This window comes from Carcharodon carcharias, chromosome 16 (genome assembly GCF_017639515.1).
Source record: "Carcharodon carcharias isolate sCarCar2 chromosome 16, sCarCar2.pri, whole genome shotgun sequence".
Taxonomy (NCBI): domain Eukaryota; kingdom Metazoa; phylum Chordata; class Chondrichthyes; order Lamniformes; family Lamnidae; genus Carcharodon; species Carcharodon carcharias.
In genome coordinates, this window is record NC_054482.1 from 43,057,247 (window position 1) to 43,072,528 (window position 15,282).

The 15,282-nt window shown below is 42.2% G+C and overlaps 1 protein-coding gene across 3 annotated transcripts in view; it reads right to left on the minus strand.

Annotated features, from left to right (window-relative positions):
• Nucleotides 1–2,798: 2,798 nt before the first annotated feature.
• The window catches only part of LOC121288893 (P-selectin-like), a 72,464-nt gene continuing 59,980 nt past the window's right edge, over nt 2,799–15,282 (minus strand). The window contains exons 16-20 of one of the 3 annotated variants that reach the window (XM_041207723.1): nt 14,604–14,726; nt 12,343–12,373; nt 9,997–10,046; nt 6,698–6,722; nt 2,799–3,466 (exon numbers count right to left, since the gene is read on the minus strand). In XM_041207723.1, coding sequence (XP_041063657.1) covers nt 6,712–6,722; nt 9,997–10,046; nt 12,343–12,373; nt 14,604–14,726 — 215 coding nt within the window. In that variant the 3' untranslated portion in view covers nt 2,799–3,466; nt 6,698–6,711. Of the gene's footprint in view, nt 3,471–6,124; nt 6,723–9,996; nt 10,047–12,342; nt 12,374–14,603; nt 14,727–15,282 lie in introns of those variants that run through there. The other 2 variants (XM_041207724.1, XM_041207725.1) reach the window with 2 other exon arrangements.

Consider the following 15,282-nt stretch of genomic DNA (forward strand, 5'->3'; position numbering starts at 1 on the left):
TTTTTGTATTTTCCTTCATGAAGACAGATGCAAAGTATTTGTTTCATTTCTCTGCTATTTCCTTATTCATCATTATAAATTCTGCCTATCAAGAGCCAGCATTTGTCTTTGCTAATCTTTCCCTTTTTACTTATCTAAGTAAAGATACTTTACTTATCTTTAAGTATAAGCAGAAGCATTTGCAGTCCATTTTTATGTTTCTGGCCAGTTTACTTTTAAATGCTATTTTCCCTTTCTTTACCCATTTCTTGGTCCTCCTTTGTTGAATTCTAAAACTTTCCCAATCCTCAGGTTTACTATTTGGCAACTGTATAAAACCTCTTCCTTTGATCTAATACAATTTTTAACTTCTCTTGTTAGCCATGGTTGGATCACTTTTCCTGTTGGGTTTTTGTGCCTCAGAGGAATACATATTTGTTGTAAACCATGTATTAATTTTTTAAATGCTAGCCATTGTCTGTCTACCATCATATCTTTTAATGTAGTTTCACAATTTACAACAGCCAACTTATTCCTCATACCTTCGTAGTTTCCTTTGTTTAGATTTAAGACACTAGTTTTGAATTGAATACATTTCTTTCAAACATAATGATAAATTCCTCCATATTATGATCACACTTCCCTAAAGGCTCATTTCTCACTTCACAATACTAGATCTAATGTATCCCTCTCTCTAGTCGGTTCATCGACATACTGTTCTAGAAAACATCTTGTTGTGGAAGACAAATTCCTGAAATGTATACATTAATACAAATTATGTTTACCCAGTCTACAGGTCGATTTAAGTGTCCCATGTTTACTGTAGACATGACTCCAGGATGGTATGTTGGCTCCCTGGTGCCAGGGTCAAGGATGTCACTGAGCAGCTGCAGAACATTCTCATATGAGAGGGTGAACATCCAAAGGTCGTGGTCCACGTTGGAGGGTGGGTTACACCTTGGAGGGACTGGGAACAATATCATTGCAGGGAGATTTACTAGAGCTGTTTGGGAGTATTTTAACTAGGTTGACAAGGGGAATGGGAACATGAGAGGGAATTCAGATAGGAGAGAAACAAAGCTGGTAATGGTAGGAAGAAAAGTAGTAAATGAAATTGGAAGGCAGTGGAAACAAAGGCCAACATCAAATAGAGACATGCTTGTTACATGCACCTCTAATTTCCTGATTTATACCATGCCTTACATTATCACTGCTGTTTGGTGACCTATAAATTACTTCCACCAACGTTTGCTGCCCCTTGATGTTTCTTAGGTTCACCCAAACTGATTCTATATCTTGATCTTCTCTCACTGATGTACTGATTTCATCCTTTATTTAACAGGACTACCCCCATTTTCTTTTCCTTTACCTATCCTTCCTAAATATCGAACACCCTTGGATATTCAGTTCCTAGACTTAGTCACCCTTCAGCCACACCTTCAGAATGGCAATTAGATTATACCTGTTTACTTCTACTTGTGCCATCAATTCATAGCTTATTGTGAATGCTGTGTACATTCAGACAGAGTGCCTTTAATTTTGCCTAACAATTTTCTGTACTTTGTCTCTATTTGATGTTGGCCTTTGTTTCCACTGCCTTCCAACTTTGTTTACTACTTTTCTTTCTACCATTACCAGCTTTGTTTCTCTCCTATCTGAATTCCCTCTCATGTTCCCATCCCCCTTGTCAAGCTAGTTAAAACACTCCCAAACAGCTCTAGTAAATCTCCCTGCGATTATATTGTTCCCAGTCCCTCCAAGGTGTAACCCATCCTCCTTGTCACTGGTACTAACGTGGACCACGACCTCTGGATGTTCACCCTCGTATGAGAATGTTCTGCAGCTGCTCAGTGACATCCTTGACCCTGGCACCAGGGAGGCAACATACCATCCTGGAGTCATGTCTACAGCTGCAGAAACACCTGTCTGTTCCCCTAGCTATTAAATTCCCTACCGCTATTGCTCTTCCACTTTTGTTCTCCCATTCTGTGCAGCTGGGCCACTTGTGGTGCCATAGACTTGGCTCTGATAGCACTCCTCCGAGGAACAATCACTCTCAATACTCTCCAAAACAGAGAACCAGTTAGCAAGCAAGATAGAGTCAGAGGAATGAAGATCAAGATAGAAGACCACCTCTCACTGCTGAAGCTTGAGGCATCGATTTCAATTTCAGCTATATCTTTGGATTTGCTGGTCACATCAGATTGAGGAGATAACTAATTTAGGGAATTGCAAAATTCAAACTGACTCAAGCAGAAGGAATTGTTCTGAAGGGACTGATGGGGTTACAGAATAATAGTGGGTCTGCTTTATAATGCACTAAACAGCTTGACCCCTTCATGGCTGTTAAAACAATGTGGTTAGTAAGTATCTTCTAAAATTGTTCTGGCCAGTGAAAAAATAATATAAATTGGGACTTTTTCTGATGCTTAATAAAGTTTAGAGATACTAGCACAAGAAAACTGAAAAGATTCCATTTCAGACACCCACTGTCATTGAGTGCTTCTAGGTCAAGCACAGCACAGTTAACTTATGAGTAAACCTTCTCATTAAATAGCCCAAACACAAACTCAGAAAAGCATCTTCTCCTGCATAAGATATTTACCATTTCTATTTCCCACACTAGGTCCTGGGGCCTCTGTGAGCAACTTACCAATTAGTATTATAGTGAAGTGTCAACAGTGTGCTGAGGGTAGGAAAATCATTTGATCCTTCTGCAGATACAGTGCACTTCCCTAATCCTGCACTTGTTAGGATCTTAAAGAGGAAAATCCTGTCTACTTTCTGCCTGTGGAGAAAGAAATGAGAAGACTATCTGCTCCAGTAATGTTATAATTTATTTAAAAAGCAATTGCATGAAGCAAAGATTAGTAGAAATTAGAATCAAACTTTCACAGGTATGACACTCCAGTGACAGTGTGTAGAATGATTTTTCTGGAAAAAGAACACAATACTTTATATTTGGTCCAGTAGGGTGGATTTTCTTCCTCATTTTGCTTGGAGAACACTGAATTCCCAGACACTTGGAGGGAAATGGGCAGAAACCCAATACATCAGGTTATCTGCCCCCATTGCATTGTTCATAGGCTTTTATGCAGTACTCGTGTAAACATAAAAATGAGTTGGGAGGGAGCATTCACAGCCTCCTACATTTAATCCTGCAAATATTAGGCATCTTAGCAGAAGGAATCCTGAAGAAAGCTGGTGATAGGGTTTGTGCCAAGATCCCTGTGGGATGAAGAGTGTAGAGGATTCCAGGAGCTTCCCAAAGATCAAAGAGGAACCATCAAGAAATATTTTTAAAGTTAACGTCCTTCCCCGGGATGATCTCTGGACCTTGGGGCAACTAGAAGACCCCAAAGTCGATGATCAGAAGTGTCAACAGTGTGCCCAGATTAGGAAAATTATTTGATCCTTCTGCAGATACAGTGCACTTCCCACATGCTGCACTTGTTAGGATCTTAAACAGGAAAACCCCTTCCGCTTTCTGCCTGTGGAGCAAGAGATGAGAAGACTATCTACTCCAGTAATTTATCATTTATTTAAAAAGCAGTTCTATGGAGAAAAGAGCAGCAGAAAATTAGATTCATACTTTCACAGGTATGACACTCTAGTGACAGTTTTGGGCAAAAAACACAATACTTTATATTTTCATTGAAAACTCAATCATAAGTAAATGTGCTACCATAAATAACTCCACGTAACAAAAGTCATAACTAACTTGTTATTTTGTCACCTGTAATACAAACTAGAAATTGATTTTCTTGCAGATGTAAAGCACAATGTTTCTTACTGGGATCATAGTTTCGATGTTTGCACTCATAGCATGACTGATTTAGGAATTCACTTAAAATTGAGCATCACCCCCTAAACTGCATAGACAAAACTGACACTACATATCATAAATAAGAAAATTAGCAGGAAAGGAATTCAGGCTGGAGGCTAACCTTGAGCCTTAGATAACTGAACTTCTGAACCATCAGTTAGATTCTCACCCATAACCCACTCCAACACTTACCGTGTACAAGCCATCTGGACAGTTTGATGCATCAGAAAATGAGTTTTAGAAACAGGAAAGGCCAATATGCCTAATAAGCTCACCATTTCTTAAAGTACCTCAGCCCTACCTACCCACATTCCCATCTCAGTACATCTCAATCCTTTTTTATTCAATTGCTCATCAGTTTAGTATCCTTCCCTTTTAATTTCCTTGTAGAGACAACTCCATATTAACTATCACAAGCCCCTCATTAAATCATTGTTTTTTTTTAAATCAGTCCCTGGTGTCTATTATTCTTTCTCTGGCTTTACACCCGTGATAAACTTGCTCCACAGACATTTGGCCTCTCCTTTGTCACATTGTCCGATGGCATAATGACCAATGTCTGTTACAACAGTGATGCTTTATATTCTGCTCATCCACCAGTCCTGAGCTTTTCCATAACACAAGAGCTGATTATGTACAATGGACTCCAATGCCCAACATGGAAGTACATCTGGGCCAAAGATGTACATCACATCAGCGTACATCGCAAATAACCAAAACACTTTGTTTGGCTGAATCAGAATGGAAATAATTGCCCATTTCAACATTATGATGTATCTCTCAAATTGTGACTGATTTTTTGGGATGGTTTAAAGTTCTATACTTCAGCAATAGAAGAAAAGAAAGACTTTCAATTATGTAGTGCTTTTTATGAGCTCAGGACATGCCAAAGCATTTTACAGCCAATGGAGTACTTTTTTGAAGTGTATTCACTGTTGTAATGTAGGAAAAGCTGCATTTTGCTTAGGACATGGATTGTTCACCAGTACAACTATATCACTGAACTCTAGGTGTTGAGATAATGAAGGGTTTTGATTGTAACTGAGTATATAGCTGAAGCATTGCCTGAATCCTGCTTATCATTTATGTAACTGCCTTGCATGCATCTGTTGATTTGGTAAGTTGTAATGATACATTTAAAAAAAACTTCAACAAAATAAGGTTTATGCAGTGGAATGTTTGCTTACTGTGATGTGAAAAACATTCATAGAATAAGCTATGAAAATGGAAAAGTTTGGTTATCTGTTTTGGTTATTTAGAATGACATGGCTCCTCAAATGCACCATTAATTGATCGACAGAATAATGTAGTTATATACATGGGAGACATCATGGTGCACATTTTGTTTGGTAACCTGAAACCATAGTTTCTGTTACAATGGTTTAACATCTCAAACTTTAATAGAAAATTTTTTAAAAAGAGAAGAATCTCTCAAGTGAAGTAATACTCTTGAGCACCTTACCCAAATCACCTGGTTAGCTATTCAAACATATAGAAATCAGTAACAAATTACATTTTTAAATGCTCTTTGCTTAGAGAAAGACATCTCAGACCACTTTACAGAGTTGTGGACATGAAATGAACAATGTGCAGGAGGGAAAATGGCATGCAAAACCATGATCAAACATAAACATTAGTAACTCCCTCTTGAGGGTAGGGAGAGGTGACAGTTTAGATGCTGAAGGATAGAGTTCCAGGGGACAGAGAGATAGTGGCTGAAGAAGCAGAAGCAGACATAAAAACAAAAAAACTGCAGATGCTGGAAATCCAAAACAAAAACCGAATTACCTGGAAAAACTCAGCAGGTCTGGCAGCATCGGCGGAGAAGAAAAGAGTTGACGTTTCGAGTCCTCGTGACCCTTCGACAGAACTAGACACTTGTTCAAGCAGAGGGAACAGGCAATGAGAAACAGGCAGTGATAGAAAAAAAAAACCCCACTAGAGCTATACCTTGAGTGCCATACCATCCATTCTTAATTAGCGCATTCGTTTAGATAATATCACCAACTTTAATTTTAACACCTATGTGTTCTATTGTACTATTGTCGTTGACATCTCTTGATGATCTGTTTCTATCACTGCTTGTTTGTCCCTACAACCACACACCGCACCCCCCCCTCCACCTCTCTCTCTATCTCTCCGCCCCCCCACACACACACCTTAAACCAACTTATATTTCAACTCTTTCTTGGACTCGAACGCAAGTTCTGTCGAAGGGTCATGAGGACTCGAAACGTCAACTCTTTTCTTCTCCGCCGATGCTGCCAGACCTGCTAAGTTTTTCCAGGTAATTCGGTTTTTGTTTTGGATTTCCAGCATCCGCAGTTTTTTTGTTTTTATCTCAGTGATAGAGGGACATATTGCTGGAAGAGATAAGTGCAAGTAAGGAGGGCCATAATCACAGAGGAGAAATTCAATGAAGTTGGCTCCCCGGGACACAAAGCACCAGTAGATCGTGACAAAGATAGGAGTAATAAGAATGTGGGCTAATGTCAGCAAATCGTTATGGATGAATTGTAGCTAATTGAGGATAAAAGTAAGACGGTTATGGAATAATTGGTGTTGAAGATTAGGGTTTCAGCAGGAATGATGGAGAGACACAAAAAGGTGTCACAAAAATGAAAGAAAGCAGTCAGATGCAGGGGAGAAAGCAGAGCCTCAGAGTTAAATTAGGAAAATTGATGAAAAAGAGGCTGGTGGTCCATGGGTGTTTTTGAGAACTGAAGTACATTTAGGAGGAAGTTGGCTCATTCAGGCCTCGATGTCGGAGAAAGTGGCAATATCCTTGGAGAAAATGAAGGTGGCAGAGAATAGCTGTGAAGTACATGCACGATGTGGAACACCACCATTCATTTGCCAAATGTCCTATTTCCTTTGTTCATTCGTACTGACATCACTTGTCCTATTCATGAGGATCCTGTTAAGAGAAAAAGATTTACCACAATTATACTCTATGTTTGAAACCTAAAGAACTTGATTTCTCATGAATTATCCTTTGATTTGTTGCTCTCATTGGGGACTGGTACTCTCAGAGATTCACCCCTGTCTAGCCCACAGCAAGGTATACCTACAAGTCAGGATATTCATATTCCATTGCTCTCAAACAATCTGAAAAGCACGTTTTATATACAATGTAAGAATATATGCCAAACACCTGCTGAACTGACCATTACCCTGTAACGGATGAAGAAATAGTGACATCTCCCCACCCAACACCTGTACATTAGTTGATGGATAGGCTTTGAACTCTTCCTAAGATGGCCTCTCACCCTGTTGGACTCAGAAGGGCAGAACATTGGTCACAGATCCTATTCATTTTCACCAGGATACTGTCTGCAAATCAGATCACTGATTTGTCATGGATGATATGAGAAACCAGTGATGGTTTGTTGAAATTAATCTGTTTAGCCCTTTCCAATATCGTAGAGATTTCCAGAAAGGATGTCAATCCTGCTTATAATGAGGAGCCATTCTACTACCAAGTGTAAGAGTTTTGACTATGGTGTATTAACTTAAATAGGAGTGGATGGCTTTACACAGTGATGTCCTCAATTTTCCCATACAGTTCGACAATGCATTTAACCCTGGAGAGAAATCAGAAGGATTCATGTTTCTGATCTATCCAATGACCCTGCTTAAGAGTGACTTCAGTTGACTGGCTGTGAGTATAGATAGTGAGAGCTAGCAGGGTTTTCAACTATTGCCGATCATCACTAGCTATCTACATTAGTTGTCCACACATGTACATTTTACTGAGTTTCAGATCTGATAGCCATCAAACACTTGCTGAAGGCCTACCCTACCCTAAGGGAGCTCTTGGACCGCTCACACATGAATAAACCTATAATTTTTCCATAAGTTATCCAAGATATCTAAAGAACCTTTTAAAATTACATTCATATCCTCCACCCCTCTCAACAATTATTTGATTTCATTTTAATTATCTGGGTTTAAAAGAGCAAAACTAATACATCTCAATCCTGACATTGGATTACTGGAATCAGAATGGTAAATAAGAACAGCCAATGTGTGCGTCAGCTGTGGCTCGGTTGGTAGGACTCTCACCTCTAAAGCAGAAGATTGTAGGTTTAACTTGCACACCAGAACTTGAGCCCAAAACTTAAGGCTGATACTCCAGTGCAGTACTGAGGGAATGTTGCACTGTTGGAGGTGCCATCATTTGGATGAGACATTAAACTATGGCCCTGCCTTCCCTCTTAGGTGGATGGAAAGGATCCCATGGCACTATTTTGAAGAACAACAAGGGAGTTACTGCCAGTGATGTCACCAATATTTACCCTTCAATCAACATCTCAAAAACAGATTATCTAATCATTACTACATTGCTGTTTATGGGAACTAGCTTTGCACAAATTGGCTGGTGTGTTTCCTACATTACTACAGTGACTACACTTCAAAAGTACTTCATTGGCATTAAAGCACTTTGAAATAAGTGCTATATAAATGTAAGTCTTTCTTTTTCCAGACCTCCATGGAGCCAAGGCAGGACAATTATTTTCAATGTATTAGTAGCAGGCCAATCTGCTTCATCACATTGCCTGGGGGTGCTCAATTCCTAAGTGGTGTGGCAAGGAATAAAGGGCGGAGAGAGTGATATCAGGAGCTAGAATTTGGTCTGTGCAGTTTTTTGGTGTGGGTGTCATGATTCCTGACCTGCCTGTGCCTGTTGAGACTGAGGTAGGCAGCACCTAAATTTGGTATTGTTACCTCACTTACCCAATTGAGCTTGTAGCCCTCATTGAGAACATTCCTGCCTCATGTCCCTTTTCATCTCCCAGCTCACCCTCATCCTTCCCTCTGGCATGATGAGCAAGCTGCTGAGGTGTGACCATGGACTGCTTGCTTTCCAATCCACCATCCTCCCCTTATCCAATCCTCCCTTTTTTTTGATTTTCTGCCTTTAGACACCCAGGAACTGCTGCCTAACCACAGCAGCCCCAGGAGGAGGAGAAGGGGCAATGCCATATCACTGATGAAGAAGCCCTGACCCTTGATCTGACATTCGCAACCATCAGCTCAGATACCAGCACTGAGCATACCTTAAAGATCAGTATAGAATTGGAATCTGCACATAATGAGTCACTAGGCACAAGTGGGCTTCAGTCACACCTAGGGAAAAGGATGGTTTGTGTGCCAGTTCACTGAAAGATAGGATCACAGGTGGGTTTTGCTCCAGGGGACCCAGAGGAGGACCTCGATGGTGCTGCAAACAGGAGAGCGCTAATGGGCATGCACAGATGCTGGGTACGTTGATCTAGTGTGGTTCACATTTGAAGTTGGGCATCACACCAGCCAGTAGGGCTGACTGACAAAATAACTGCACCAGGTCAGATGCTTCTGTCACTTGAAGGGCTGGAGATGCACGGCACCACACTAGAAGGGTGTGTGGTTTCTATAGTGCCATATGCAACTGCACTATGAATCACGCTCCTGGTCTCCTTTCCCACTACACAGCCCCTGAATTTCTGAGGCTTAGTGGAACTCTGCCATCCTTACCCAGTCTGGCATACTTGTGACTCCAGAGCCACAACAATGTGGTTGACTCTTAACTGGCCTCTGAAATAGCCTAGCAAGCCACTCAGTTCAAAAGCAATTAGAGTTGGGCAACAAATGCTGGCCATGCCATTGATGCCCACATCCTATGAAATAATAAAAAGTAACAACTGTTTCTGGTGAGGAGATACAAGAGCTAGTATTCCTCTCTAAATGATGCAGGATAGACATTCCTGGCACTCTCAACACAGAATGCTCCAAGTCCAACAACGAAATTCCCAAACACCAGGGCACTCTTTAAAAAAAAAAAATACCTGACAGTGGGACTTAGGCTGGGACATTCCTCAAAGCTGCAAGGACTCTGGGATAAGTGAGTGATAATTTTTCATCGTCATCCAGCAGGATCTTTGACATGTGGAGTATCCTGATGGCTGCTGAAGGACACCAACCAGAAGGCCTCTTGAGCATGCAGCAGAACTCCTGTTTGCACCACTGGCTCCCAACAGAAGTACTAAACCGCTGTCAACACCCATGGAACTGTATTCCAACACCACACAACATCTTTTTGAAAACAAAAATAGTACTCATCCTCCTGCAGAAATGTTCCACTAAAATTGGTTACAAACTATAGTTTCTGCTCATACAGTACAATATGTTGGTGAGATTTGTAACCTTACCTGTAGGAGTATAAGCTGGGTTCTCAAATGTACCTTCTGTGCCTTCGGTACTGGAAGAACAAATGTAGCAGTTTAATTCCATAGTAATTGATCTTGCATGGTGTTGTTCATAGACAATTTAAAAACAAAATTAGAATTGAGTCTGCCTCAGGATGCAACATTTCCAAACTAACTTGGACTCAGTTTCTGAACAAGTGCTCAGACCTTGGCCATCTCCACATCTTCAATTTAGAATTTAAGTGTTTATGGACCAAATGTCATGTATTTTCATTATTAGGTGTATGCTCTAAGATGTGACACAGAATTGGTGATACCTTGCATTTGATGGACAAAATGTACACAATGGGCTGAATTTTACATGGGAGGTGATGGCCTGCCTGTCGGTCTCCACCAGCCCTGGAAGCCACAACACAGACTTGCATGGCTAAGGAAATTTATTGCCTGAGGTCATGGCTTCTGACCCAATGCATGAGGATATCCCACTTCCAAGAGCTGTCAGCCAATCAAATGGCCAGAAATTCTCCAGTCCCAGCAGCACCTCCTGGAGCAGTGAACACTGCTCGGATTGCGATCAATCCCTGAGCAGAAGCATCACTGGAGGCTGGACTTGAAGGTAAGTGGAGCAACCTCACCTCATCAGTCAGGCAAGCCCCGCAAGGAGTGAGGGGCAATCAGGAGGCCAACACCTATCCTACCGCTGGTAAAATACCGCTTGATGCCCCTCTCCGATCCCCCACCATCCCATCTGATTTTACATCCTTTCTGCCTGCCACGCCACTTCCCAAGACATAAATTCCAGTCTATGTTTGTATACATGCTAGCAGATCTCTAATGGCATTGCTCACGGTCAGTTCTAGGATGTGCTGTTTTATCCCAAGTTTTTTGCAGGGCTACTTCCCCATGCCTCAGCATCTCAGCATTGAGCAATTCATTATCCTCAGTGATTTCGATCTGAACTCCGTTCCCCTTGCCCTGCCTGCTCCGAATTCAGAACCTTGCCACCTGCTTCAAATCACTTCTTCCAAACGTACTCTCCTACCCACATTTAAGGCCATCTCATCAAGCTGCTCGTCTTCCATTTAATATCTTTCCTAATTAACAGCCTGTCTGAAATTGAAAAAAAATTCTGATGAAGCTGCAAAGGCAGACTTTACTACTTCATCTTCTGTCTTTGCCTGGTGTTAATGGGCCATCTGCATAAATACAACAGCCTAGAATTAAAACAGGGGTTAAAAACTGGGGACTGAATTGCACGGTGGCTCAGTGCCCTGTCTATTTACTTCAAAGACTGTGTTTGAATCCAGTCATAGGATTTAGAAGCAGCAGTAGGCTATTCAGCCTTGGAGCCTGCTCCACCATTCAATAAGATTGTGGCTGATCTGATTGTGGTCTCAGCCCCGTGTTCCTGTCTGCACCGCCACTGCCGCCACCCCCACCCCCCCACTCCCATAACCCTGGACTCCCTTGTCTACCAAAAATTTATCCAACTCTACCTTGAATAAATTCAATGATCCAGCCTCAACTGCTTTCTGGGGAAGAGAAAATTTCACAGACTAACATCCTTCTGAGAGAAAAATCATTTCTCTTCTTCATCTTAAAGGGAGATCTCTTATTTTTAAACTGTGTCCCCTAATTCTGGTCTGCCCCACAAGAGGAAACATCCTCCCGGTATCCACCCTGTCAAGTGCCCTCGGGATCTTAAATGTTTCAATAAAATCACCTCTCATTCTCCTAAACTTCAATGGGTATAGGCCCAACCTGTTCAACCTTTCTTCATAAGCCTTTCATCCCAGGAATGAGTCGAGCGAACCTTCTCTGAATTGCTTTTAATGCATTTATGTCCTTTTTCAAATAAGACGACCAAAACTGTACACAGTATTCCAGATATGGTGTCACCAAGGACCTGTACAGCTGCAGTAAAACTTCCATAGTACAAAGAGATGGGATGAAATTCTCCTCTTTACTGGCTATACATGTTATACATGAAATGCTTTTGAGCAGCCTCAACCTGACTGGCAAAGGGCATTGTGTCATCACATCACATCAACAAATATGATTCCAAATGACATTTTTATTTAGAAAAGCTACATGAATGGTTTATATAGGCAAAGAATTACTGGTATAGTATGTGGTGCTCTTCGAAAGCTAGGGAGAAAGCACTTTTAAGGACAGTAAAAGGAGCTATATATTGAAGCCACGGTACGGTACTTATCCATGGAGCTTGGCACTGATACTGCGAACCCAAAACAAAAAAAAGCATTCAATTTCTCAGGCTAAAGTTCCAACTTTGATGAGCACAAACATTTATTTTTAAGTTAGGAGAAAATACAAAGAAGATGAAGTTACCTGTCAGAGTTCAGCCGTGTTGTATCATATTCTGAAAACATTTGAAAGCATATGGAACATTAAAACTTGTACCTTGGAACTTTTAATTTTAAAAACTTTCAAACTTACACATGAGCTATTAAAACACAATGAATGATTTCAGCCAAGGCAGGAGAAGGAAGACTATAATGGGCCTCATACCTCTGCACTAGGGAGAAGTAAAAGGTCAGCAGAGATTCCATAATATATACAATGTGAATTTTAATTTACTAAAGATAATTGCTAGATTGAAAGATTAGGCAGATTGTCTGGATATTTATCTTAGTGCTGTATGCCTGAAATTACTGTGTGTAAATTGGCATCTTTGCTCCCTTACGTTACTCAAAAGTACTTATTGGCCATGAAATATTTTAGAACATTCTCAGGTTGTGCAGGGCGCTATTTAATTGTAATATCTTTGGCCTTGATCTTTTTGTCAGCAGCGAAGTATGGATTATTCCACTGACTGCATTTTGAATTACAATTTTACAATTGGCTGCAGCAGGGAGTTCGTCCTGGTTTGGTTGCAGATCTATCGTTGATGTGACCGCCAGGACCAGTAGTGAAGCGTAGTTGTAAAAAAGCCACTTTGTTGTCAGGAACTGAAGGCGGGGTCAGGGGAGGCGAGTGATGGGGTCGGTAGTGGGAGAGGGGAGTTGGGGGGGTGGTGGGGAGAAGGGGGGGGCAAGTTGGCGGGGGGGGAGTGATGGGGGCGGTTGGGAATGATGGGGCAGTGGAGGGGGATGGGAGTGGTGGGGGTGGTCGGGGGAGAGATGGGGCGGGGAGAGGAGAATGATGGGGGGGCAGGGAGTGACGGGGTGGAGGGAAGGGGAGTGACAGGAGTGTGGGTGAGGGGTGGGCTGTGGGATGCACATGAGCGGAAAGGGGGGCGGAATGGGTTTGGCTGAGTGAGCGGTGCAGGAGCAGGGTAGCAGGTTGGGTTGGTGGGGGTTTGGGGTAGCCATGAGGGCACGAGAGGGCAGCTGGGAGGGGACAGCCGGAGGGGGAAGAGTGAGCCATGGATGCGGGAGTGGGGTTACACAGGCCGGAGGGGTTTGGGGTGGGTGGTTAGACAGGAGTCTGACGCAGGAGTGAGTGATGGTGGGGAGTCAGGGGTGACCATTGCGAAGGCACTCCATGGTATTTAGAGGGTTGCTTTCCTAGCAGGGTCTATGCCAGTGCTTCCCAAATCTTTTCCTGTGTTACCCTATTTAAATGCTACAACTTCGTGCAACAATGAAGTGAAAATTCTGGGTATACGAGAATTGTGGAGTGGCAGGGATGGGGTGGGGGAGATGGGCGAGCGGCAGGGGGTGGGGTGGGGGAACGGCGGCGGGGAGACCAGGGAGCGGTGGACGGGGAAAGGCGGGGGTGGTGGGGATGGGGTCTGAGTAGTGGGGGTTTGGGGTGAGTGGTGGGGATGAGGTGATAGTGGTGGGTGGAGTGGTGGAGATGGGGTGTGAGTGGTTGGGAGGTGTGGGGGGGGAAAATGGTGGTGGCCTTCATTTGCTGAGCAAGGAAAGGATTGGGAGAAGGTGGCCCTCAGCTGCTGAGCCTGGGATTGAGAGGCAGTGAGGTTGAAGTGTTTAAACTGCAGGTGTTTTTTTAAAAACTACACACACCTTTTCACTGGCTTCTTTTTTGCAGCAGCAGCAATCAGGCCTCACAGATCTGTCCATTAGGTCACTCTGGCCATTAGAAAAAAAAACGTTTTTAAAGAGCCTCATCACTGTTAGCTCTCAGTCTGAGCTCTCAGAGTAGCCATTGCTGCCTCTGAGCTTGAGGCCCTAAAATCTCGCTTCACGACCCTACTGAAAGTCACAACCCAATTTGGAAAGTCCTGCTGGACACCTACTAGTACAGCACTAATAAATCAGATAAAAATGTAGGCAAGACCTGGGAAAACAGTTTACATTTACGTGCTGACAGGTCCCAGCAGGACCATCAGCAGGGGCTCCTAATGAGCCATTTCTGGCAAACCAGAAGCTTGGGGTTCCAACACAAGTTGCGTCCGACAATAGTGCTAAAATGCTCAGCATTCGTTGCTGTTGAGATTGGAAGATCTGCATCAATCTTTCTGTGGTGTGATCTTTCTGTCTGGCACTCCAGTAGGTAAATAAAAGTACATCAAATTTTGGCAGATAATTGACAAGGATAAAAGATTAAACACCAACTAGGGGTGCACAAAGTCAATTCATGGAAAAGTAATTTTTAACTCTTGTACTCCTGATAATGTGACTTACCTTTTGTTTTCAGTTTCCTTCTAAGCAAGGTCACAGTCATACCAATGAAAAGAGCAAGTGCTGCAGCCGCTGCAATTCCACCCATGTAAATCAGAGGACTCACCACAGGGGGCTGGCCAAGCACTAAAAATAAAAATACCACAAGGTTGTCAACACATTGTAACTAGTAAATACGTACTCAGATTGATTATTTACACATTACTGTAGTTATCATAGCCTGCACACCAGCAATATTTGTGAGCTTTTGCTCCCTGTCCATACTACACTGATTAATTTTACATCCACAATGACAGCCTGCATTTATATAGCATCTTTAACATAATAAAATGTCCTGAAGCACTTCACAGGAAGATCATAAAACAAAATGTGGCACTGAGCCACATAAGGAAACATTAAGGCAGTTGACCAAAAACTTGATCAAAGATGTCGGTTTTATGGAGCATTTTTAAAAGAGGAAAGTAAGTTGGAGGGCTTTAGGAAGGGTATTCCAGAGTTTAGGACCAAAGCAGCTGAAGGCATGGCCACCAATGGGGCAGTAATTAAAACTGAATGTGCTCAAGAGGCTAGAATTAGCAAAGCACAAGTAACTTGGAGCATTGTAGGGCTGCAGGAGGTTACAAAGATAGGGAAGAGTGAGGTTTGAAGGGATTTGAAAACAAGGATGAAAATTTTATAATTG